This window comes from Macrobrachium rosenbergii, chromosome 6 (genome assembly GCF_040412425.1).
Source record: "Macrobrachium rosenbergii isolate ZJJX-2024 chromosome 6, ASM4041242v1, whole genome shotgun sequence".
NCBI lineage: Eukaryota > Metazoa > Arthropoda > Malacostraca > Decapoda > Palaemonidae > Macrobrachium > Macrobrachium rosenbergii.
In genome coordinates this window covers 8,488,901-8,514,515 of record NC_089746.1, presented here as the reverse complement: position 1 = coordinate 8,514,515, position 25,615 = coordinate 8,488,901, and the positions used below count along the sequence as shown (strand labels likewise).

Here is a 25,615-nt window from a genome sequence, read left to right as displayed (position 1 = left end):
CGTTAACGGACATCTACATCTTGATAGGATTTCCAGCAGCTGATTTTGAAAATCCCTTCGCTCTGACGAGTCCCCAGACAGTCTAAGGCCTGTCAGAACTAGAGCGGATAGTCCTTGACGGAATCTACAAATGTGGGGCTGTTTGAGTAGACATGGATCTTGCGGGAGCAGTCTCAAAGTCCATTAAGAGTCTCAGGGGGTCTGGGAACCACTCCTTGAGGGGCCAAAACAGAGCTATCAGGGTCATTGTTACAATGTGATGGTACTGAAACTTGTTGAGCACTTCACTTATATACCATGTTGAATGGCGGGAAGGCATAAAGATTCAGATTTTACCAATTCAAAAGCAAGGCATCTGTCACCCATGCCAGAGGGTCCCTGACCGGAGAACAAAAGAGAGGAAGGCGATGATTTTTCGAGGTGGCGAATAGGTCCAAAGTAGGTGTACCCCACAGCTTTCACAAGATGTTGCAGACCATGGAGTATGAGGTCCATTCTGTGGGTAGTATCCGTCTGCGACAACTCAGCTCATCTGCCAATACATTTTTTTTCCCATGGATGAAATGGGTAACTAGCTACACCCTATTCCGGTTCACCCAAATGAGTTTCTTCATGGCTTTGCATAGGGAGAAGGAGCGGCTTCTGCTTTGTTTCTTTAAATAGAAAAGAGCCCTGGTGTTGTCTGAGTGCGCCACCACAGTTTTGTCTGTGACCATTTCCGCAAAGGACAATAGACCCAAATGAGTGGCAGTCAATTCCTTTACGTTAATATGCAAATTCCGCTGTTCCAGAGACCACGTCCTGGAAGCTTCAAAGTTCCCCTGAAAGTGATAAAGTGACACATTCCCATCTTACACTGACATTTATCAATGCAACAATCTTAACCTTAATATATTTGTATAAACAATGTAAAACAAGAAAAGATAAAAGGTATACAATTTCAGTTCCATAAATATAAACTTATAACATCTGTAGTGATCACTGCCGAATACCCATCAGAAAGACTTGGAGGATTGCACCCCTTGCAAGAAGGGCTCGGACAAATGACCGCAATATAGGCAGGTGTTCAACACACAGTATTCATTTAAGAACAATCCCATCATGCATGAAACAGTGAGTGAGTGTATGAATCATATGCAGAATTCCAAAGAATACAAAAAATAAAGATTGTAGAAATATTAGTTTAGTTGTACCTATATAATTACTTATAAAACCACAAATCACATTATGCATCTCTCTACATCTATATATGGATTTAGCTGTCAAGCAGAGAAGAAGTAGATGTCACAGCATCAGGACTGAGAACACCAGTATGAGAGAACACTGAAAATTACACTTTGTTAAGATGGGAATTCAGTCAGGAAGTACACAAAATGTCACAGAGTAAAGAGACTTCATATCATGGCTAACTTCATTATGATTAAACATGATGAAAATCCTTAATGGATGCACTTTGGTTAACATAAAAATGATATTTTAATGATAAAATAAAGTTTGTTCATACTTACCTGGCAGATATATATATAGCTGTATTCTCTGATAGTCCGACAGAATTTCAAAACTTACGACACACGCAGTGGGAGATCAGGTGGTTAGTACCCATTCCAGCCGCTGGGAGGCGGGTATCAGGAACCATTCCCATTTTCTATTCAGATTTTCTAGTGCCACTGTCTCCTGAGGGGAGGTGGGCGGGCACTATGAATATATATATCTGCCAGGTAAGTATGAACAAACTTTATTTTATCATTAAAATATCATTTTGTTCATGAGACTTACCTGTCAGATATATATATAGCTGAATACCACCATTGGAGGTGGGTACAGACAGAATAGGATTTGGAAACACAATACATGTAGGTGATTGACACCTTGGTTCCTTACCTGTTAGCATAGCTGACTTCGTGATTACTGTCACCCAAGTCCGCTTCTGCTTTACTAGAGTCTCCAGCAAGGTAGTGACCTGTATAGCTGGTGAGTTCTAGATGATCTGTCAACGGGGCGTGACCACGATGTGACTAGACCATATTGACCATACAATGAGGGCAAACGAAGCAAAAAACAACCACCTGACCAAGCCTAACTAAGTTAGGATAGCAAAACTAAAGCTAAAGAGTGGGAAGTCCGCCTCTGGCGGCTGACCCAACAACCATAAAAAACACTTCCTAACCATTTTCTACAGGATAGGATGTGCGTCACTCCCTGCCCCCAAGATTGTATCTGCGGAAACGTATGGTCCTAGCGAGCAGCAGTTCTCGTATGTCGTCTTCACATCTCTCAGGCAGTGTGAAGCGAACACAAAGTTGCTACGCCAAAATGTGGCACCCAGAATGTTACTGAGTGTCATATTCTTCTGAAAAGCCACTGAAGTTGCAACCGCCCTCACCTCGTGAGCATTGACTTTCAGAAGTTTAAAATCAGTGTCTCGACAGCATAAATGGGCTTCTCTAATCATGTTCCTCAGGAAGAACGCCAGTGCATTCTTCGACATAGGTAAGCCCGGTCTCTTCACTGAACACCATAGATTGTCCAAGGGGCCTCGACTTTCCTTCGTTTTGTCCAAGTAGACCTTGAGAGCCCTGACAGGGCACAGGACTCTCTCTGGCTCTTGACCCAGAATCTCAGCCATACCCTTAATTTCGAAGCTCCTGGGCCAAGGGTTAGACGGGTTCTCATTTTTTGCTAAAAATGTAGGACTTAAAGTACAAACGGCATTATGCCCTTTAAAGCCTATATGCTTACTGAAGGCTTGAAGTTCGCTAACCCTCTTCGCTGTCGCTAGAGCGGTTAGGAAAATAGCCTTTCTGGTAATGTTCCTCAATGTCGCAGAATGGAGAGGCTCGAAAGGACTGGACATCAGGAACCGTAACACCACATCTAAGTTCCAAGAAGGAGTCCTTTGCTGAGGCACCTTCGTGGTTTCGAATGACTTTAATAGATCGTGAAGGTCTTTGTTGTTAGTCAAGTCCAGGTTTCTATGCCTAAAAACGGCTGATAGCATACTTCTATATCCCTTGATAGTCGGGACCGCTAGTTTGACTTCCCTCCTCAGAAACAAGAGGAAGTCGGCTATCTGACTCACAGAGGTTGTGGTAGAGGAAATGCCCTTCTTCCTACACCATCTCCTGAACACGGTCCACTTCGATTGGTACAAATTACTGGAAGAGAATCTTCTGGCTCTGGCAATAGCTCTTGCCACTGATCTTGAAAAACCTCTCGCTCTGGCCAGCTTCTCGATAGTCTGAATGCAGTCAGACTCAGAGCGGGGAGGTTTTTGTGGTACCTCTCGAAGTGGGGCTGTCTGAGTAGATCGACTCTCATGGGCAGTGTTCTCGGGAAGTCCACTAAGAAGGTCATGACCTCTGTGAACCACTCCTCGAAGGCCAAAACAGGGCGATCAACGTCATCCTTGCCCCTTCCGACGACGCAAACTTCCTGATGACTTCTCCGAGGATTTTGAACGGGGGAAAGGCATAAACGTCCATCCCCGTCCAATCCCAGAGAAGAGCATCTACTGAAATCGCTCCTGGATCGAGTACAGGGGAGCAGTAAAGAGGAAGCCTCTTCGTCTTGGAAGTCGCGAAGAGATCCACCAAGGGACGTCCCCATAGCCTCCACAGTCCCTGACAAACCTCTTGGTGCAGGGTCCACTCGGTCGGCAGCAGTTGTTGTTGCCGACTTAGAAGATCCGCACGGACGTTCTCCACTCCTGCAACGAACCTCGTGAGGATCGTAATATTCGGGCCTGGCCCACAGCAGGATGTCCTTTGCTAAAGCGAACAGGGACCGAGAGTGAGTTCCTCCCTGTTTCTTTAGGTATGCCAGGGCCGTGGTGTTGTCCGAGTTGATCTGGACTACTCGGTTTGTGACTTGTTCCTCGAAGAAAAGTAGGGCCAACTGAATCTCCCCAATTCTTTGAGATTTATGTGCCAGGACACCTGTTCCCTCTCCAGGTGCCCGACACTTCTTCCCCTAGTGTTGCTCCCCATCCCGATGTGGACGGCGTCGGAAAACAACACTAGGTCGGGGTTCTGAAGGTTGAGAGAAACGCCTTCTGCCAACTTTGAGGGATCGAGCCACCATCTTAGGTGATCCTTCACCTTTGGCGAGATCTTCAGAGACACTTCCAGATCCTCCTTGTCCTGCCAGTTCTCTGCAAGGAAGAATTGAAGCGGTCTGAGATGCAGTCTCCCCAGGGAAACAAACTTCTCCAGCGATGAAATGGTCCCCAGCAGACTCATCCATTCCCTCACCGAGCATGTTTCTTTCCGCAGGAAGGCTGAAACTTTGTCTAAGCACTGCTGCTGTCGTTCCTGTGACGGAAAAGCTCGAAAAGCCACTGAATCCATCTGAATCCCCAGATAAACGATGGACTGAGTCGGGTCAGATGGGACTTTTCGAAATTCACAAGAAGTCCCAGGGACTTCGTCAAATCCAACGTCGTGTGAAGGTCCTCCAGACACCTTGTCTTTGACGAGGCTCGAATGAGCCAATCGTCCAAATAAAGCGAGACTCTTATCCCTGCCAGGTGAAGCCATCTCGCCACATTCCTCATTAACACCGTGAAGACCATAGGAGCTGTGCTGAGCCCGAAGCAAAGAGCCCTGAATTGATATACCTGTCCCCGCAGGACAAACCTCAGGTACTTCCTTGATAGAGGATGTATAGGGACGTGAAAGTAGGCGTCCTGAAGATCCAGAGAAACCATCCAGTCGTCTGGTCTTAAGGCTCCTAGAACCGACTGGGACGTCTCCATTTTGAACTTCTCTTTCAGAACGAAATGGTTCAACCTGCTGACGTCCAGGACTGGTCTCCATCCTCCTGACTGCTTCGGGACCAGGAACAACCTGTTGTAGAAGCCCGGGGATTGTAAATCTGAGACCTGTTCCACAGCTCTCTTCTCGAGCATTTGCTCGAGCAGGTCGAAAAGAATCTGCTGCTTCTCCTGCTGATAGGAGGGCGACAGATCCTGGGCTTCGTGAGCACAACGGAGGTAAGTCGAGGAATGGGATCTTGTATCCCTTTTCGATGACTTCGAGGGACCAGCTGTCCGTCCCTCTCTCTCTCCAGGCTCTTGCAAAGGAAAGAAGCCTGGCTCCAACAGGTGTCTGGAGGTCCACAGAGTCACTTCTTGCCCCTAGGTTTGGAAGGGGCTCTACCTCTGGAGAGACCTCTTCCTCGAGGGGACGATCTCGAAGAAGCTCCTCCACGAAAGGGCTTCTGTTTCTTGGAAGCCTGCCCAAGGGAAGAAGTCGAAGGGACTGCTGGACGTCTAGAAGACTGGGCCAGGAGGTCTTGAGTAGCCTTCTCTTGCAAAGTGGCGGCAGTATCCTTGACCAAGGACTGGGGAAAAAGATGGCTTGACATCGGGGCGAACAGCAACTCTGCCCTCTGTGAAGGAGAGACCGACTTCGCAGTGAAGTTGCAGTATAAGGCTCTCTTCTTTAAAAGCCCCGTACAGAAGTGGGCAGCCAGCTCTTCGGAACCATCCCTGACAGCCTTGTCCATGCAAGCTAGGACGCTGATAAGTCTCCCAGACTAATGGAGTCAGGGCTTCGAGTCTGCAAGTCCAGGACTCCCAGGCACCAGTCCAGAAAGTTAAAAACCTCCATTGTTCTGAAGAGACCTTTCAGATGGTGATCAGTTTCAGACAAAGTCCAGGACACCTTCGCTGAAGAAAGGAGAGACCTCCTAGGAGCGTCCACAAGGCTGGCAAAGTCTCCCTGGGAAGAGGAAGGAACTCTCCAACCAACATCCTCTCCTGTCTCATACCAAATTCCTGCTTTTCCACTCAATCTTGATGGAGGCAGGGCGAAAGAAGTCTTGCACTGGGCCTTCCTGGAGTCCATCCACTCCTGAACCTTCTTAAAGGCCCTCTTCGTAGAGAGAGATGTGGCCATCTTCACAAAACCTGAAGTCTTCTGTGATTTTGATGAGGTTAACTGCGAAGGAGGAGGAGGGCGAGGAGCAGAGGTTGAAACTTGTCCCCAAACAAGTCCTTCAGCAGCGTGTCAAGACCTGGTAATCGGAAGAAGCTGATGAAGAAGAGGGCTGTTCCTCATCTGCAGGCTCTGATGCACTTGACAGCTCCTTCTTCAACAGGAGCAACCGAAGGGGCAGGAGAAGAGATTGGAGAAACTCCGGGAGGTCTAAGCCCTTGCAGACCAAGGAGTTCGCAAAAGGGACTTCTGCTTGGAAGAAGTCCGAGAGCTTCTTGTCGCGAATATCGAGCAGCGAGGAGGCGTCATGCCTCGGCAAGAAGCGTCTTGACAAGGGAGGCGTCCTGAACTGAGGAGGCGTCCGAGCAGCAAGGGAGGCGTCTTGCCGAGCAGCATGAGGAGCGTCATGCTTAGCAGCATGAGAAGCGTCATGGCGAGAAAAAGCAGAGCGCCAGAATGAGAGGGCGTCAAGCCTAGCAGCATGGAGAGCGTCAGAAAGAGGAAATTGGCGATCCCTGCCAAGACCAGTAAAAGCGCTGAGCCAAAGGACTTCTAGAGGGCGGCGAAGCATGAGAAGAAGACGAACGAGGAGAAGGAGAAGGGGAAGGTTTGGACCTCTTGATCGGCAGTCGGGAATCCTTCCGACGTCGACACACGGATCTGTCTCCTTCTGGGCCATTAAGAGAAGCCAACTGCCGCTGCATGTCTAGCAGAAGCTTCCGAGTAGGAGAAGTCTCCTTCTCAGGAGAAGGGCTGATCCTGTGAGAAGACGAGGGGCGAGGGGACGCCTTCTTCCTTCTCACAGGGGAAGCAACAGCTCTCTCCCTGGAGCGACCGGGGCGCTCAAAAGCGTCATCGTCCGATGACGTCCTGGTCCTCTTCTGCGGCGGGAAGGCGTCAAAACTCTCCGGAGAAGAGCGAAGAGCGTCTCGAGAAAAGGGACGTGAAGCGTCCCCTTCTCTGAAGCTTCTCTTCAAAGGGCGAGAGTCCTTCCGAGAGCTCCACCCCTGACGCGGGGAGGAAGCTTCGGGGGACGAGAAGCAATCCTTAAAGATTCGTGCACGAGCACGATCCTTGGCAGCCTGGGAAGCGTCAACAGGTTCTGCTGAAGGGACGCCAGATCGGTGGGGGGTCCGCGTAACCCTCTTGCGGCTTTCGACTTGCCCACTCCCTGAGTCCTGGGAGTCCGACAGAGGTCCAGGCCTAGAGGCACAAGGGCACAAACACTATCACTGCACTTCACAGCACTTGGAAGAGCGAGCATTTTAGCTTCCAGGTTACGAATGGAAGTCATAATTACAGACAGGGCATCCCCTTCTGCAGACACAACCTCGGGGCCCGAGGGCAACACCACAGGGTTAGGAATAGCTACGTCTACGGGAGGGTTAGCAGGTGAAAAAACACTACCCTGACTCCTACTCACTGATACACTCCTGGAGGAAGACCTCCTGATCCTATCACGCTCTAACTTCCGCACATAGGAATCATAAGTCTTCCAACTAGCATCAGGCAAAGTCTCACACTCCTTGCATCAATCATTAAACAAACAAACGTGCCCCCTACACCTCGAGCATACAGTGTGAGGATCTATCGAAACTTTCGGTAGCCTCACCTTACAGTCTTGCACACAACAAACTCTATAACTAGCAGAACTAGATCCAGACATCTTAATCCAAGTAAAAACAAAGCAAAATCCAAAACAGTCCACAACAGCGTATGCCTAGCCACAAGTCCAAGTCAAAAAACCAAAAGTCAAACAAATACTTAAGTGACAACCAAGTTTACGTAATCCAAAGACAGAGGGACTGAAAACAGGTGTTGACAGTACCGGCGACAGAGAAAATCTGAATAGAAAATGGGAATGGTTCCTGATACCCGCCTCCCAGCGGCGGGAATGGGTACTAACCACCTGATCTCCCACTGCGTGTGTCGTAAGTTTTGAAATTCTGTCGGACTATCACAGAATACAGCTATATATATATCTGACAGGTAAGTCTCATGAACAAAACCACATTATGATGATTAACAGCACTGAATTACCTTTCAAAGGTGCTGTTAGTGATGTACCATAAAATAGGTTCCCAGGGTGCTAAGTATTTTACTTACATTCACATAAAAGACACAATTTGCAAAGAAGTTGCATTCTTTTATACAATGATGAAAGGGCAATGAAAGACAAAGGAAAACTAAAAAATAACCACAAACTAATGACTCAAACTGAGCTAGGATTAATGTCTGCGATGCAATGGAGTTCCTCCTACCAGAGAACAGCTCAAGAATTCTTTCATCTTTTGAAGAACTTAGTTAACTGCATATTTCTCAGAGTAACATTTGAATGAAGTACTGTACTAGGTTTCTTCTTTGTATGGATTTATCCCTCATAATTACTTTAGATGAGGACTGACACTGGATTTCAATAATGTACATATAATTTTAGAAACCTACAAACATATGAGTACTACATACTGTACATCAATACTTACTACCTGTATATCATTCAAGATTTAGTGTTTTGAATTTACAACCTCAGACTTGAATGCAACACCCTTATAAGTTTATCACCAAACACTTCATCCCGAGTTAATATGCAAATCCCTGAAGAACGACATAGAAGTTAAAACCTGCAATGGTAATAATACCTGAGTATTTGGTAGTATGTTACTCTTAAAATTAAATTAGTGTTCATAAAAATAACATTGCTACAAGGATAAGAAATCTGATGAAAAACGCAAATATTTACTTAACCATTTTGGGCAATTCAAAAGGCTTCTGAGATACCTTGCATATTGAGTATTTCCGTCTCAGTGCTCCTTCTAAATACTAATAAAAAATCCTAGTAACTGGAAGATAAATACATACAGTATATATTAATATACAGCAAGTGCACAACCTTTTGAGCTACTGGGCCACATCATCAAACATATATCTAGTCGATGGGCCACTAGACTAGATTTTACATGAAATGATAAATAGTTTGTAGAATGTTTAAAGATAAAAAAAACACAGTTGCTCACCTGTTTTGTTTTAATGAGATTTTTGACACTGAGATTCATGTACAAGTTTTTTTTATGTTAGGATGGAAATTTGTGGTTGCCAGTCTTAAAACAGAGTGCAGATTTTGATCACAGCCTGCTACGAATATTTGACTTGGTCTGGTTGAGCAGACTAAATGTTTGTTCACATATGTACTGTAGAAGCCAAATAAAAAGCTTGCATAAATAGCAGCTTTGTTTTCTCAAATAAGAAACTGATCTTGTTAAAGCAATTATAAAAGTTGAGCAAGTCCCCTTCATTATACTTGGACCCTTAAGGCTGTCATTATTCTGCAAAGATCAATCAGTTCGATTTGTGCTTGAATTCTACTTCATCAACAAGATACAGAAAAGGGGTTGCTGAACAACTCAAATCATTGATTCTTTCTTTAGGTCCTCAAATCGGCTCTCAAAGGCCTCCAAAAGTTTTCCTAATTTTGTGCATAATATTCATGTCTATTGCATACTTTGTGTTTCTCACACATAAGTTTGTAATTTGGGAAGTGTCCTAACTCTCCTTTAACTATCTGTAACTGAAACAATTTTAGTTTTTGTTCGAAAGCTGTCACATAATTGGCTAGCTGAGAAATTCTTGGTTATTCCCCCTGAAGTTTATGATTCCAGTTATTTAAATGACTTAAGATCTACAAGAAATGACAAATCAAAAACCAGTCAGCATTTGTAAGTTCTGGTACCATCTTATTCTTTTCATTAAGAAATATCTCAATTTCATCCAGAAGACTGATAAATCTTTTTCAGCGTATTTCCCCTGTTTAACCACCTTTTGATTGAAAAACACTAAAAGAAAATATTCTGCTTCAATTTCATCAAGAAATTGCTTGAATTGCCAGTGATGCAAAGCTGAGCGTGACTTGATAAAATTGACTGTAGAAACTACAATTTTCATTACATGATCAAAGTCCAGTTCTTTTCCACACAAATTTTGTTGATGTATTATGCAATGAAATGTTTCAGTTCATATTTTCGCTCTCCAAGGTGTTTAATCAATAGCTGCACCAATCCATTCTGCTTGCCTATCATTGCAGGAGCCCCATCAGTTGATATTCCTACTAACTTGTCCAAATCTAACTCAATTACTGAAATTTGTTCTAAAAGTCCATTAAGTAAATCACTACCAGTTGTCTGCCCCTTCAATGAACTGGAGCCCTACAAGTTCCTCATGAATAGAAAAGTCCTCTGTCACACCACGTACAAATACAAGTAGCTGAGCCGTAGATCCAACATCAGTAGATTCATCAGTGGCTTTGGAGAATACACAAATTGTTTACTTTTTCTCCTTCAACTGGTCTACTATATCAGTTTGACAAATCAACAATGTTTGACGTTGCACTGTCACCACGATTCAAACTGATATTCTCAAACTGTTTTTTCAAAACATCTGGAGAAAGTTTTGAGCAGCAAGTAGAATACAATTTTTAATGAAATCCTCTGAAAATGCCTTGGAATGTTTAGCAATCAGGGTTTGCAATTTCATAACTCACTTCTGTTCAATCCTGTGCCTCTTTATTTTTCTGAATAAACATATTTTTCTGCACATGAAAACCTTGCATTAGTGATTTAATTTTCTGCTTTCTTAGTTCACCAACAAATTTTCAATAAGGCTTGTGCTTTGTCAGATGATGCCTTTACCAAATTGTATACAGCTACAAACAGCCACACTATTCTGGCATATCAAGCAAATGATTTTTTTCAAAAAAACAAAGAAATATTTATCTGTCCATATTTCTTGAAATTTTCTATGTTCATCTTCAAGCTTTCTTTTTCGACTTGAGTTTTTGTCCACAGAAGTACCAGAAGCCATAGTAGCTAAGCAAAATTAATCTGAAAACATTTTACAATGATAAATGCCTGGCCTTGTAGCAAATCTCCTGTTTTTAGACTGCAAAGAAACTATCGAAGCTCAGACAAATTGGCAATGTTGAAGGTTGCCAATAATCATTTTACAAGCTTTTAAACTGGAATTTAGATGTATTAGAAAACCATAATTATTCATGTAAAATACATTAAAAAAGATAAACAAGAAAACAAAACAGGTTTCTGCATCTGTTTAAAAAGAGAATAGTGTTCAAAATTATGATAAATATTTAATTTAGATATAACTTCCAAGGTGGTTACCTTCCCTTCACAACAACGAGGTTACTCCCGTCTAGACAACGGTCTCCACACGAGGTGAAAAACATTCCATTTGGTCCTTGTTGTGCACCATTAATATACAGTATTGCATAATATTATATACAAATAACAGTTAATATGCTTTGTAATGTTTAAACTACAAATTTAACATTACAGATAGCAACATATTATGCCTATCTAAATGGAGCATGTAAATCTGTCCCTAAAACTTACCTCAAAATTAGACGTACAATCTTCACTGATCATTTTTCAATCAGAAACGCCACCCTCTGGGGAGCCTGCCAACAAAAATATGTACATCAGTGATACATTTTACTTAATGACCATATTTTAATCATCTTACCTAACATAGTGCAGCATTCAACACTTAAAATAATCATGGTGATGGATCATGTAAGTTAGGTTAAGTTACTCTTTATATCTCCTCTCTAGGTTTCAATATACAGTGCTGTGTTTAATAATTGCATCTGAAGAGATTTTTTATGTCCAAAATAGATTAACTATATACACTGAGATTATCTGGTCTAGCCTACACTATAAACTATTGTCATAATCTAAAGGATTATGATAAGGGTGAAACTCAACAATAGCTCTGCTGTCTTCATCAACTGCTAAAAACATTTCTCCCTTTCTTAAAGGGCAGTTTAACTTAAATTCTGGGTTAGGTTTAGTCGCTAATCCTATCCTACTCTCATTCAATGATGCTGAAACTCATAAACCCCTGGACTCACAAAATTAGGTCAATCTTACAATAACTATGAAGTTCTGTTCTAGGTTCAAACAGTAAAGGGTAATTCTATATATTAGCTCCGCACCTGTTTTTACTTTTTCAACTGGTTTTTTCTACACTTTTAGGGGCTCTGATACTGACGGTGCATCTGTTTGTTGTCGGCCAAATGGAATGTCCCTTCAGCGTGTTTAGTACTGGCCCGGTGTGTGTGTGTGTGTGTGTGTGTGTGTGTGTGTGTGTGTGTGTGTGTGTGTGTGTGTGTGTGTGTGTGTACCCATATGTTAACAAGTTTTTGCACTTGCTGGACGGGATATGAACTGTTCGAAACAGATGTACCGATGCTCTGTTTTGTGAAGATCGCGTATGGAAACCCCTTGTTGGATGGACTTCAGGGGTTACTTACAGGTAATTAACCCCTGAAGTCCATCCAACAAGGGGGTTTCGGTAGAACTATATAGTAGCTCCGCAGCAGTGACGGCACTATAACTTGACTTTTTCTACAGTTTTTTGGTTGCTAATTATGAAATTACCTTTAATTTTTGGTGCTCAAGTGTAGTTAACCTGTAATTAACCCCTGAAGTCCACCCAACAAGGGGTTTCCATACGTGATCTTCACAAGACTGAGCACGGGGATATATATAAGTCTGTTTCAAACAGTTCATATCCCATCCGGCAAGTGCAATAACTTGTTAACGTATGGGTACACAACCCGCCCCCTGGGGCCAGTACTAAACACGGCGAAGGGACATTCCATTTGGCCGACAACAAACAGATGCACCGCTAGTATCAGAACCCCTAAAAGTGTAGAAAAAACCAGTTGAAAAGGTAAAAACAGGCAAGGAGCTAATATATAGAATTACCGGGTTTCCATACGCGATCTTCACAAGACAGAGCACGGGTACGTCTGTTTCGAACGGTTCATATCCCATCTGGGAAGTACAATAACTTGTTAACGTATGGGTACCCAACTCCCCCGTGCCAGTACTAAACACGGCAAAGGGACATACCATTTGGCCGACAACAAACAGATGCACCGCCAGTATCAGAACCCCTAAAAGTGTAGAAAAACAGGCACGGAGCTAATATAAAGAATTACCAAAATATAAAATGGACAAAATCTCTGAAGATATTTCATGATTTACTGTCCATGAATAATTGAGGTTATGGGAGCAACACCCTCCAAAAGCAAGGACCACAGCAACCTTAGACTGGTTAGGCTATGACACCCCAAACACCTGTGCACATTTTTTTTACAATCCCCTAAAGTTAGCCTACGATTCAGTCACCAGAAGTACCTCAAAATAAATGCAAAGCCAAACACTAGACAATCTAAAATCTTCCTAAGTACAAATGAGAAGAGGGTAGGCTATGGCTGGTCTTACCTATAGTAAGCTGTGCAAACATTAGGCTAACCTAATACACGCCTCAGTAGCTTATTTTACGGTATTTTATTCTTGATTAACCTTCAGATATTATCAATACCAACAAACACCGATTCAGTAATGATTAAAGCATAAAACAGTACAGAAATACTTCGAAAATATCAATGGGTCATTTCTTCTGAAGCTCCACTAACTAGCCTACAAAGGTTCCAGAAGTCGCCGGACACTATGGGGATACCAATTTTAACAATACGGAGGAAAATATCAACCCAAAAGGATGTCTAAAACTATTGTGATAAGGCAAAATCTATAAATAATGACTTACAGACATTAAAACTCTAACATCGCCTCAAAATACGGATTTTGAGTCTGAACTTCTTGCCGGAGTAGGTCGCAGTTGCCATCTACTCAGTTACCAACTTTGCATATTCCAGATATTTTTCTAGTGGAATGATCGTACTCAGGCCTCAAAGCTATCGTTTTCTCAATAGAATTATCGTATGAATTGTCGTAGTTATGATATAATTATCGTACACTCGCTACAGATATATGTTATACAGTAGAAAGGTATACAACGTTTTCTAGTGCTAATTTAGGCACTTACTATTGTACTTACCAGTAAGACATGCCATGATGATACCCAATAAATTTATTGCATAAAAGCTGCACCTGAAAAGTTCTTGTAATTAAAATAATAAATCCAATAAATTTATTGCATAAAAGCTGCACCTGAAAAGTTCTTGTAATTAAAATAATAAATACTTTAAGATGAAGCCTATGCAAAACTAGAAGGAATATAGCAGTAATTCATTCATGGGATCTTCCTAATTTATTCAAAACAAAACATTGTATAATTAATTTCCACTCCTGAATACAAAATATTATTGAAGACAATGCCCAAAAATTTAAAATAAAAGATACAAAAACTGCAATAAAAATGGGGAGGGAAATATTAAGTATGAACATTAATTTGATGCAGTCTTCACACACTGGGAGGTAAAATATTTATGAACATTGAACAGAATAAAGGAACTTAATCAATGATGCAGTCTTCACACGCACTGGGAAGGAAAATGTTAAGTATATGAACACTGAACAAGACAAAAATACCAAATCATGCAATACACAAAGTAATTCAATTGCAAAAAACAAAACAAAACAAAAATCACTAGTCTTCGAACTCATCATCTTTCACATTTTCATACAGTACTTGTGAATTATTAATTCAAGCAACCATCTCCTTTGAAGGTTTGAAATAAATGCAGAAATTCTGCCTCTTTATGCAGTCAGAGGTCAGTAAAGCACTGTTAATTGTGCTTGTGTTCAACCTATTCCTGGTTTTGGTTATGAAAAGATTTAGTTTGCTGAAAACCCTCTCACACTGGGCATTTGAATGGGGTAAGCTGAGGACATCAAGAGCAAATCTTGCCAAATCAGGAAAGTCATTTTCGTCTCTTCTCAAAATATCTGACCAAAACTTGTCAACAGACACACTGCTGTCAAAACTGATTGAAGTTTTAAAGGCTGGAAGAATCCTCCATTGATCATCTATGTTTTGCATTAGTGATTTATCATTAGAAGGTACAATTAATGGTACTTCAGCAAAGAGAGGATCCAAAGGAGTTAGTTCCCAAAAAGAATTGGAAATTGCATTCACAGGAATTAGGCAATTTAGTCGAGAAATTACTTTGTCTCCAAAGTCATACCTTTTTCTGATTTCCAAAGTAGCTACTTTCAAGAGTTCTTTGCAACACTTATAAAAATCATCTACCTCTGGCTTCCTTTCCTTTAAATCTAGTTTATCAAGTTCACTTCGAACTCCAATCCCAAGGTACATTTCTGAGTCTCTGAGGTATTTATCTTGCCTACAAGGTTCCAACAACTTAAGATCAGTTTTAGCTACATACTCTGCGTAAATGAGAAAAGCAATTCCTTGTAGAGCAAAATCAGTTTTTCATGTAGTACAGTTATTACAACTTTGAATGAAAAAGGGCACTGAAATGAGTGAATTTGGATAATAGCCTACCCATTCCAGAAAAAGATAATAAGGTTTGAATCATCTGGGAGGAGCAGAATTATCGTACAAACGTGTAAGATATCGTACATCGTACAAAGGCCCAAATTATCGTACATGTACGATAATTATCGTACGAATGGCAATCCTGCATCTGATGTTACTGGAAACATGATTGTTCATGAAACGCATAATTGAAACACCGTCAATTAACAGAAAATATTCAAACAGCAACGCTATTTCATATCGTTAGACATCATTACACTTATCAGCTCTTTTTATGTATGCCTATTTGCCAAAAACATTAGAAGATATTATTAATTAAAGTGACTTTAATGAAAATTGTGTTCACAATGTTTAATTTGTTTTAGTTAATGAATATTGATAGATAAATTAACTATAGTATAAAATTTTAAATATCTATCAAATAAATATTTTGATAATTCTATGCTTTAAATTAAAGTTCAAACCTTCAGGTTACTATTTTCTTGGCGGGAAAATTTCTACTCCCATGTTTACCATAAAAAACCTGCTGCTTACGTCAAGCTCCTTTTCCTTTAAACACCAACATTATTCATATTCTGATATTGCTTTTCCTCAATGTTTGTCATCAGATAAGTTTTACGAAATATTCAGAGGACCTTAAGATAGCAGTGAAGCTTGGTTAAATCTAATTTTTCATACTTAAGTGTGAACAAGAAACTCTTCTAATTTTTCCTGCAGACGATCGCCTGCAGTATTGCCAAAACTCATATAATGATTCTTTGACAATTTTATATTTTATTTGATATTGTTTCCCCTTTTAACCGACTCGTTTATATTTCAAAATAGAGTTTGTATAATTGTAAGTGATTACTATACATAATTATTATTTATCCACTAGATTTCACTTACAATAGATATAATTTTTCGCTAGTGTTTAGTAGTATCCTTTCATTCATAAATTGACGTCTTTGAAGGATTTTACCTATATATTTACCTTTTGTTGTTCTTACACGAAATTCTTTTAATAAATAACAATAATCCTACTAAATAGGAACTTTTTACATTGGATATATATATATATATATATATATATATATATATATATATATATATATATATATATATATATATATATATATATATATATATATTGAACAAACTTTGTTCACATATTCATCACATTTACCTTTTTCATGATTTTAAATATATATATATATATATATATATATAATATATATATATATATATATATATATATATATATATATATATATATATATATATATATATATACACGAGTATATCTGTATACAGTATATATTTGCAAGCCAGTTATGTAAAGATGTCTTCTTACCACACTAAGCGATAAATGGCATAGAGGTTTTTCATTGTTTTATTAACTCTATTGACTGAATGGTCAAATAAATTTCACGTGTTGAATTTGCAAGTACTAAACAACCCTTGGAAGAGCAAGGAAGAAAGGCCAAAGGAAACTTTTAATTAATTAGTTTACACCAGTGATGCTTTAATCTTTATAAACAAACTGAAATAAATTTTATCCTGACTATTCCCATGGATTATTCAAAAAGGGTGCGAGCGTGATAAGGCACCTTGTCCTTCCCATCTACTGGTCTTTAGCTTTCCTCTGAATCCCTCTCTCTCTCCAAATGCCCTCAACGATAATGATAAATGAACTGAACAGGTGCCTCTTTTCTTGAACAAAAATCCTTTGCAATATTTTTGTATCCTTTTTGGGTCTCATACTCAGTGCCTCGGTGGTCTGGTTAAACTATTTTAATAATAATTTGGGTCTCACAGTGATGGAATGGAATGGAATATAGAATTTAGGCCAAAGGCCAAGTACTGTGACCTATGAGGTCACTCGGCACTGGAAAGGAAATTGAGAGTAAGAGGTTTGAGAGGTGTAACAGGAGGAAAACCTCGCAGTTACACTTTGAAATAATATTATTGTTAGGAGAGGGTGGAAACAAGATGGAAGAAAGATATGAAGTGAGGTACAGTAAAAGGAACGAGAGGGGTTGCAGCTAGGGGCCGAAGGGATGTTGCAAAGAACCTTTAGTGATGCCTACAGTGCACCCTGTAGGGAGCACTGACAGCACTACCCCCCTACAGGGAGTCTCACAGTGACCCATGAAATAATCTTACTATTTTCTCCTAAATCTGTTGCAAGTTCTGATGATGTCATGGGAGTCTATATGCCAATGACATTAGTCCTTCCTTGGTGGTCACCAATCCAATCCTTTTTGGGAGAAATATTTTCATAACAGGCTGATTTTTACAGGACATTTGCCATTCATAAACAGCATCAAGCCTCATGTCAAGGACAATATGGACTGAAAACCAAATTAGGGGAAAAGCAGGACAGTCGTTCAAAAAAAAAAAAAAAAAAAAAAAAAAAAAAAAGTAGTGTAGTCATAGTACACTTAGCAGCAAAACTTCAAATGGACTTACAAACTACCAAAGTTTCTCACTCGTGCATATGTAGTGATGAGGGAAATTCGACAATGTCTACCACAGGTGCCTTGTCGGACAGCATTCCCATCATCTTTGGAATAAACATAGCTTTAAGTTTGGTGGTGTGAATAAAAGCAAAATCACTGAAGTAGGATTAGGCTGAAATGTGTTAATGCAGGTAGTACAATCAAAATAAAGTCTTTGACACAAACTCCTTGAGGTCCTTTGTAGACAGTATCAGTTTGACCCTGCGTCATTAAGCAGCTCCTTTATGGAGTTGGAAGGGGAATATGTTTTTATATAAGATACAGATGTCTCCAAAGCCTTTGGCCATTTTCCATAGAGATCAACTGGTTGCCGGTAGCCTGCATTTTTCTGTTTTAAGGAAAAGTTCATTTGACCCCAAAAAACCCCAAGGTTATACAATTGCAATCAATTGCGCAAATGTGGCCATTTCCCATGCATAGTGATCAGCTGGTTGCCGACAGGCTGCATTTTTCTCTGTTTTAAGGAAAAGTTCATTTGACGTCCAAAAAACACCCATTCAGTCCATTTTTGGGCACCCCTGCAATATGGCCAAATTGCAATCAATTGCGCAGATGTGGCCATTTTCCATGCATAGTTATCAATTGTTTGCCAGTAGGCTGCATTTTTCTCCATTTGAAGGAAAAGTCCATTTGAGCCCCAAAAGAAACCCAAGGCTATTCAGGCCATTCTTTGGGCATCCCTGCATTATAGCCAATTTGCAATCAATTGTACAAATGTGGCCATTTTCCATGCATATTGATTAATTGCTTGATATTAGGCTTTATTTTTCTCAGTTTGAAGGAAAAGTCCGTGTGACCCCCAAAAAACACCCAAGCAGTGGTCAAATAGCCTTCCCTCCTCTTGTTGTGAGGCTTCTTCATTTCTCTGAAAAGTTATAAAACCATAGGAATGGCCTAGTTTGCTTCTTCTAAATCTTGAACAAGGACCTCCTGCAAAGTGTCTTGTTAAGAGCATGTCTCCTTAGTCTGAAATACATGAGGAATCAAGATAATTGATACTAACTTTTGCATGTATTACCATGAAAAACCAAGGAGACCTACATTTAATACTTACATTTCTTGTATACAAACCACTTCCTTCCCCTTATTCTTCTATGCATGGTTAGGGCATTGAGCTAGACTGCCCATCTACATGAGCAACTCGGGGGTAACAGATCAGGTAAGATTACTCCAGCAAATGATCAAACACCTTCTACGGCCTTCTAATACCAATCAACATTTATCTGGTCAACTTGGCCAATCTTAGTCTAGCCCCTAATTCTACTGTTGAAAGGTCTTGAATGTGGAATCTGTCTGCACTCCCTACCTTTCCAACTTGAATAGCTTAAACAACATCAAACAGCTTAGGTACCAGTAAATGTTGCAGAAGAAGGACAGCAAAGTATGAAGAGAGAAGAGGAACTGGACAAAATGTGAGAGGACAGAAAGCTGGCGACAGAATGGACAATGCAAAGATACTCCAGTGATGAAGCTGGCAGTATATAAACTTTCCTATGATGAGTGTGAGGGCTTCATTTTGGTTCAATGATGCACAAGACAGACTACGTACTGTACTATAAATGCAATAACTTCCCAAACACTTTAAAACACAAAACCACAAACAGCAGTACTGATGTCAAATTTCGTGTTGTATCAAGGATGACTTACCACAAATACCTGTTATCTGTACATAGGAAGAAAGGTAAAGAAAATCAGCTCATTTTGTGTCTGAAGAAGATACATATAATAACAAGCCAGTTTAGTCACATTACATTACAAAAGTGAACCTGTAGGCAACACTTCAACACCACCGTACAAACACACACGCACAGCATCTTGATGAGAAAGAAAAGAAGGCAGTCAGATGCCTAACGTTACTGGCCTTCCCTGTATAAGTAACCAAAATGTTAGAAAATCACTAGGGTACCAGCAAGTGAAACCTGAATCAAGAAACAGTAATACTTTCAATATACTGTTTCTCAGTTGGTGAAGTAACACTGAATCTATTAAGGACTTGGAGGGGTGGCCACCAATGAATACCAGAAGCCACATAAGTTTTCATTACTTAAAAATTGGGACAGACCTTATAGGCCATATGGTCATTTCATATATGAAATGGGTCATTTCATAAAGCACAAAAAATATATATACTGTTTCATAATGCACAAAAAATATATATATACTCTGTATACTGGTTTCTACATAACGAAGACAATATAGATGAAGTGGATAACATAAAAGAACAGTCAATGAAGACCGTCTAAAGGTAATGAGACAACTAAGAAGCAAATGTCTTCAGCAGATGAAACAGGAGTTCCTACACTGAGGGAGGTCTTTGCTACTCTAAGAAACTCTCAGTGGGACTGGAGAGTCTGTAACTCCCAAATTTCAATAGTAAGATTACTGATCTATGAAAGGTGTGAGATAAAATGATAAGCCAAACATAAGCTGACATTTATGAACACACCAATCTCAGTTCTATTTCCATAAATAATGTAAATAAAAAAGATGAAAGGTACGCAATTTCAGTTCCATAAACTTCAAATATCTAGTGACCATTGCAGAATGACCATAAAAAAGAACAACCCCAGTAAGCATGAAAGACAGTGAATGTATGAATTACCCACAGAATACTAAAAATATACAACACTGAGAATTTAGAAGTACAGTACTGTACTATTAGTTTAATTATAAATATCTGATCACTTATCAAAACCACAAGTAACATTATTCATGTCTCTGCATCTACTGTAGGAGGATTTAGCTGTCAAGTAGAAAAGATGTTGGAGATGCAGAATTGAGAAAACAGGTAGGAAGGACAGATCTGAGAATCATGCAGAGAAAAGGCTTCAAAGAAGGCCTGGTTCACATGGTAGTTCAGGTAGGAAGTACACAAAACATCACAGAGTAAAGTGAGATTTCATATCATGTCTAACCTCTTCACAGTTAAACAGGATGAAGAACCCTTAATGAAAATGAACTTTGGTTTACATAAAAACCACATTATGATGACCAACAACACTGAATTAGCTTTGAAGGATAGTTGAAGTAAGGGGCTGTTAGTGATGTACGTCATAAATGCCACGGCAAATTATAACTCAGTCAGGCATAAAAAAGGTTCCCAAAGTGCTAAGTATTTTCACATACAAGGTACCATTTACAAAGCACTTGCTCTACTTTATACAATGAAGTAAGGGGAATGACAGAAAAAGGAAAACTAATAGATAGCTAATGAATCAAACTATGAGATTAATGTCTGTGAAGCTGAGAAACAGCTCAAGAATTCTCTTATTTTGAAGAACATGGTTAACTGTACATTTCTCAGGGTAACTAACTACTGAGTGAAGTAGGCTTCTCCTTTGTATGGATTTATCCATCATAATTATTTTTGATGAGGACTGACATGGGCTTTACATATATGTAATTTTAGAAGTCTACAAATGAGTATTACATATTGTACATCCATACTCACTGTATTATTCAAGATTTAGAACTTTGAATCTAAACCTCTGTCCTGATTGTGACATACTTGTACATTTATCACCATACACTTCATACTAACTCACTTTGCAAAGCCATGAAGAACGAAATGGAGGTTAAAACCTGCAATGGTAATAAATACTTGAGCATCTGATCATATGTCACTCTTTAAATTAAATTAGTTTTCATAGGAAATAGTGAAATTAAAGAGCAAATCTTGTCTGGGACTCTTCTTCATAATTAAAATAATATCTGATGTAAGGATAAGAAAGAAAGAAATCTTATGTAACAAGTAAACCTTGTTGAATTAACAACTAATTTTGGTAAGTCACACGTCTTCTAAGCAGGCATTTATTGAGCACTTTCCTTTCTCAGTACTGATTCCAAATACTTCTCAAAAACCCTATAATTTTATAATAATATATATATATATATATATATATATATATATATATATATATATATATATATATATATATATATATATATATATATATATATATATACACATGTATTGCATACAATACAAATAACAGTTTACCTGTATAACCTTCGAATCACTTAGACTACAAGTTTAACATGAAACATAGCAAAATACTATACTGTATCTATGTACCTGGGACATGTAAATCTGCCACTGAAACTTACCTCACTGTGGGACTTACAATCCTTAATGATCATTTTTTAAATCAGCAACACCACCTTCTAAAGGACCAGCAAACAATAATAATATGCATATCAGTGATATCTTCAACTTAATGGCCATATTTTACTCATGCCACCTAACATGACACAACATTCAATTCCAAAACAGTTCTAAGGTATTCCTGCTAAAAATTGAACATAAAAAATATTAAAACTTAAAATAATATCAGTGATGGGTCAAGTAAGTTAGGTTAGGTTTACTCCTTATATATCTCCTCTCCAAGTTTCAATACACAGTCCTGTTTTTAAAAGCCTTTAAACTTGATTTAATTATCACCTTCCATAATTCTTAACAACTGCATTTGAATTTTTTTTATTGAATTTAGTTTAATTGTATACTTTAAGATTATCTAGTCTAGCCTAAGTCACTAATACTAACCTACACCCATCCATTGGTGTTGAGACTCAAGAACTCCTTAGGACCCCAAAAATCAACTAACACTACATCTTGAATTGGCTGTGAAGTTCTGCTCAACGTTAGGATGGTAAGAGCGCCAAAAATACTGGACAAAATCTCTGAAGCTACTTCATAATTTACTGACCATGAACAATTGTGGCTAAGGGAACTCTGAAAGCCTAGGACTGCTTAAGCTATAGTAACCCAAAAGCCTTGGCACATATTTGCTTCATTTACAGAGCCCTAAAATTAATATATACAGTTAACAAAAGTCGCTCAAAATACAGCTAATGCTATACTGTGCATTATACAGCCTAAAACTTAAGAAATACATCTAAGACGAGATTAGGCTAAGGTTGGTCGTGCCTGGGGTAGGCTGGGCATATTTCCATCTAAGACACAAGAATTACTCACTTATGTTATGGTACGCTATTTTGTGATACAAAATGCCTCCAGGGAATATTAATGTGGAACAACCATTGATTCAGTAATGAATAAAACCTAGGATAAACCATTGCAGAAATACTTCGAAAACATTACCAACTTGGTACTGGATACAGTAACCACAAAGGTTCCAGTCTTAGGACTCTTTGGGCACACCAATTTTGACAATACAGAGAAAAATAACACCCCAAAAGAAGGTCTGAAGTTATTTTGATAAGGCAAAACCTATAAATAATGACTTACAAACATTAAATCTCGACCATCGCCTCAAAATATGGATTTTTTTTCTAAATCTCTAGACTTGGCACAGAATTTTTTCAAAACATAAACACAGAATCAGAGGTTGCCTTCTATTGGTCTAACGGTGCCAGAAATATGGTTGTTTACGAAACCCATCAATGGAAATTTGTCATCAGCTGATATTCGGTTCAAATGAATGGAGGAAAAACTATTGTATAAAAATTAAATTTAACTTAAAAAATAACTATTTTGTTAAATTTAAAATCTAAATTAAAATAAATTAATTTTTTATACAATGAATGTCAAATTATTTGATGATTTGGTAGGATCACAGGGAATTTATTAAGAGTTTTACCCCTCAACTTTTGGCAATACATTAAAATGGCGTCTGTTGCCAGAACTTTGCTAATGAAGCCTTGACTCATTTTACATCTTATTTGATTGTTTATCTTTAAACCGACTTATTGTATATTTTATTAATTATTTCTTTTAACTTAGATGACTATTTTAGAAATTTATTATTTGTATATCAAAATTTTTACAAAATAAATATAGCTTTTCCACAACTGTCTCCTAGCTTTTCATTCACAATTCGTCTTCAAAGGAAGTTTACACTTAGTTTTACATCTAAGCTTTTATTCCTGTTGAACCAACTACTTTTTGGTAGAATTATTTACGCTTATGGTTAAGTAATTTACAAGTAATTAAATGTCGTGTGATATCATCCACACACGAGAAGAGTCAATTCAAATTTTAAGTTTTAGGCATGTTAAAATGTAACAAATGGCAAGACTTTATGATGTAAGCAAAAGAGTTGTAAAAATGACAACAGCCAATCACAGTTGAGAAGGTCACAGCCAATGAGAGAGCAGGAATTTCCCGCCAAGATGAATAACATGAGGTGGAACACTTTAATTTATGGAATGCTGTTTAGCATATTTCAAAACTCGCTCGTTTTCGGGGAACTTTTTTTTTTTTTGGTTTCACACAGTGGAAGAGCATTTTTTGGAAGAGAGAGATAGATGAAAACTTTTTAATAAGTGATGACTTAATCTTTTTATCATGACTATTCTCAAGGATTATTAAAAAAATAGTGAGAAAGCACGATACTGGCATCATTTTGTCCTCCCCTTCTTCTTCTTTCGACCTTATTAGTTAGTGTCCCACTGTATAGCAGGGTTGGCTGCTTGAGTCAACTTTCTCCATCTATTTCTATTCCTAGCATCTTCTTCCCCCAGTCCCCTCACCCATATCCCTCCTCACCACAGCTATGTATCTGATCTGCTGACGCCTCACACTCCTCCTCTCCCCCCATCACTGGCATGTTCTTAGCTCTCTTGATTGGTTCCACCTCCTCTATTCTTATTACATGGCCAAATCTCAAACGAGTTTCCCACCCCTAGCCTTCTCCTTTGCATTCATTATATATACCACACATAGACTCCCTCCTTTCCAGTAGTGACATTCCAGCAATCCATCTCGGTTCTTTCCAACAGTCCCTCCTTTTTCCTCTTAAGTGCCCAGGTTTCTGCAATAGTAAGGGCCTGATAACTGTCTTATAAATCTTCATTCTGAGCTTTAATGGCATTTTCTTGTCTAAAGCAACTCCAGTTACTTATCTCCATTTTTGCCATGCTTCTTTCACTCTGTCTCACTTCTTTCTCAGGACCTCCCTCTTCTGTTATTATTGATCCAAAATAGTTAAACTCATTGTTCTGCTTTAGCATTGTACCATCTTCCACTTCCATGGTCCTTTCTTTAGTAATAATCATTAGATCTGTCTTTCCAATGTTCACTTTAAATCCTTTGCTTTCTAGGGCTCCTTTCCATACTAAAAACCTTTCTTGCAATTTTTCTTTTGTCTGCTATAATGACTAAATCATCAGAAAACAACAGATCCCAGCATTCATCATTGTTCCTTAATTCTGATGCGATGCCAGTGTGTCTATAAAGATGAGAAACAAAAGTGGACTCAAAGGTGATCACTGATGCAGGACCACCTCCACAGGGAATGTCTCAGTCTCCCCATATTTTGTTTGTGCAGTAGTTCTTGCACCCTCATACATCATTTTCACTAACCTTATCAACTTCTCTGGTACTCATCTCTTTCTCAAACACCAATAGACTACTCTTCTTGGTACCCTGTCATACGCCTTTTTAAGACACAAAACACAAGTAAACTTTCCTGTTTCCTTCTAGATACTTCTCTTGGACTTGCCTTACTATAAAAATAGCATCCACTGTGCTCTTTCCTCTCATAAACCCAACCTGCTACTCACGTATATCTATCAGCTCTCTCAACCTTCCTTCCCATCCGCTGGAATTTTTTTAAAACAAGCAGTTTTTAATTTGCCTTGTATAAATTACACCAAGTCTTATTATGTCAGGGACAATAAAATAGGGTCTGGAGAAAAGATTAGGGGGAACAATGGGTTAATTGCTCAAAATTTAAGAGAATGTAGTCGCAGCACAGCAAAAGATCAACTGAACTTTCTAAATAGGTTTTCCACAAACACTGCAACATTTGTGGAAAACGTTGCAATAACATGGGCCAATTGAATGAAGGTTTCTTACGAGACAGTATCCCAATCTGGAATAAATATTGCTAGGTCCAG

General features: G+C 39.2%; 1 protein-coding gene and 1 long non-coding RNA gene across 4 annotated transcripts in view; both read right to left on the bottom strand.

Annotated features, from left to right (window-relative positions):
- The window catches only part of LOC136839156 (uncharacterized), a 51,069-nt gene extending 27,909 nt beyond the window's left edge, over positions 1-23,160 (bottom strand). Inside the window, exons 1-5 of one of the 3 annotated variants that reach the window (XR_010853226.1) lie at positions 23,004-23,127; positions 21,207-21,337; positions 13,851-13,903; positions 11,336-11,400; positions 8,420-8,557 (exon numbers count right to left, since the gene is read on the bottom strand). This is a non-coding gene — a long non-coding RNA (uncharacterized lncRNA). Of the gene's footprint in view, positions 1-8,419; positions 8,558-11,335; positions 11,401-13,559; positions 13,649-13,850; positions 13,904-21,206; positions 21,338-23,003 lie in introns of those variants that run through there. The other 2 variants (XR_010853227.1, XR_010853225.1) reach the window with 2 other exon arrangements.
- Positions 23,161-24,556: 1,396 nt separating this feature from the next.
- Positions 24,557-25,103, bottom strand: LOC136839713 (uncharacterized). The gene is made up of 2 exons (XM_067106066.1): positions 25,080-25,103; positions 24,557-24,865 (listed from the first exon to the last, which is right to left on the bottom strand). Exons 1-2 carry the CDS (start codon positions 25,101-25,103, stop codon positions 24,557-24,559), a joined length of 333 nt encoding a protein of 110 aa, XP_066962167.1.
- Positions 25,104-25,615: the final 512 nt, after the last annotated feature.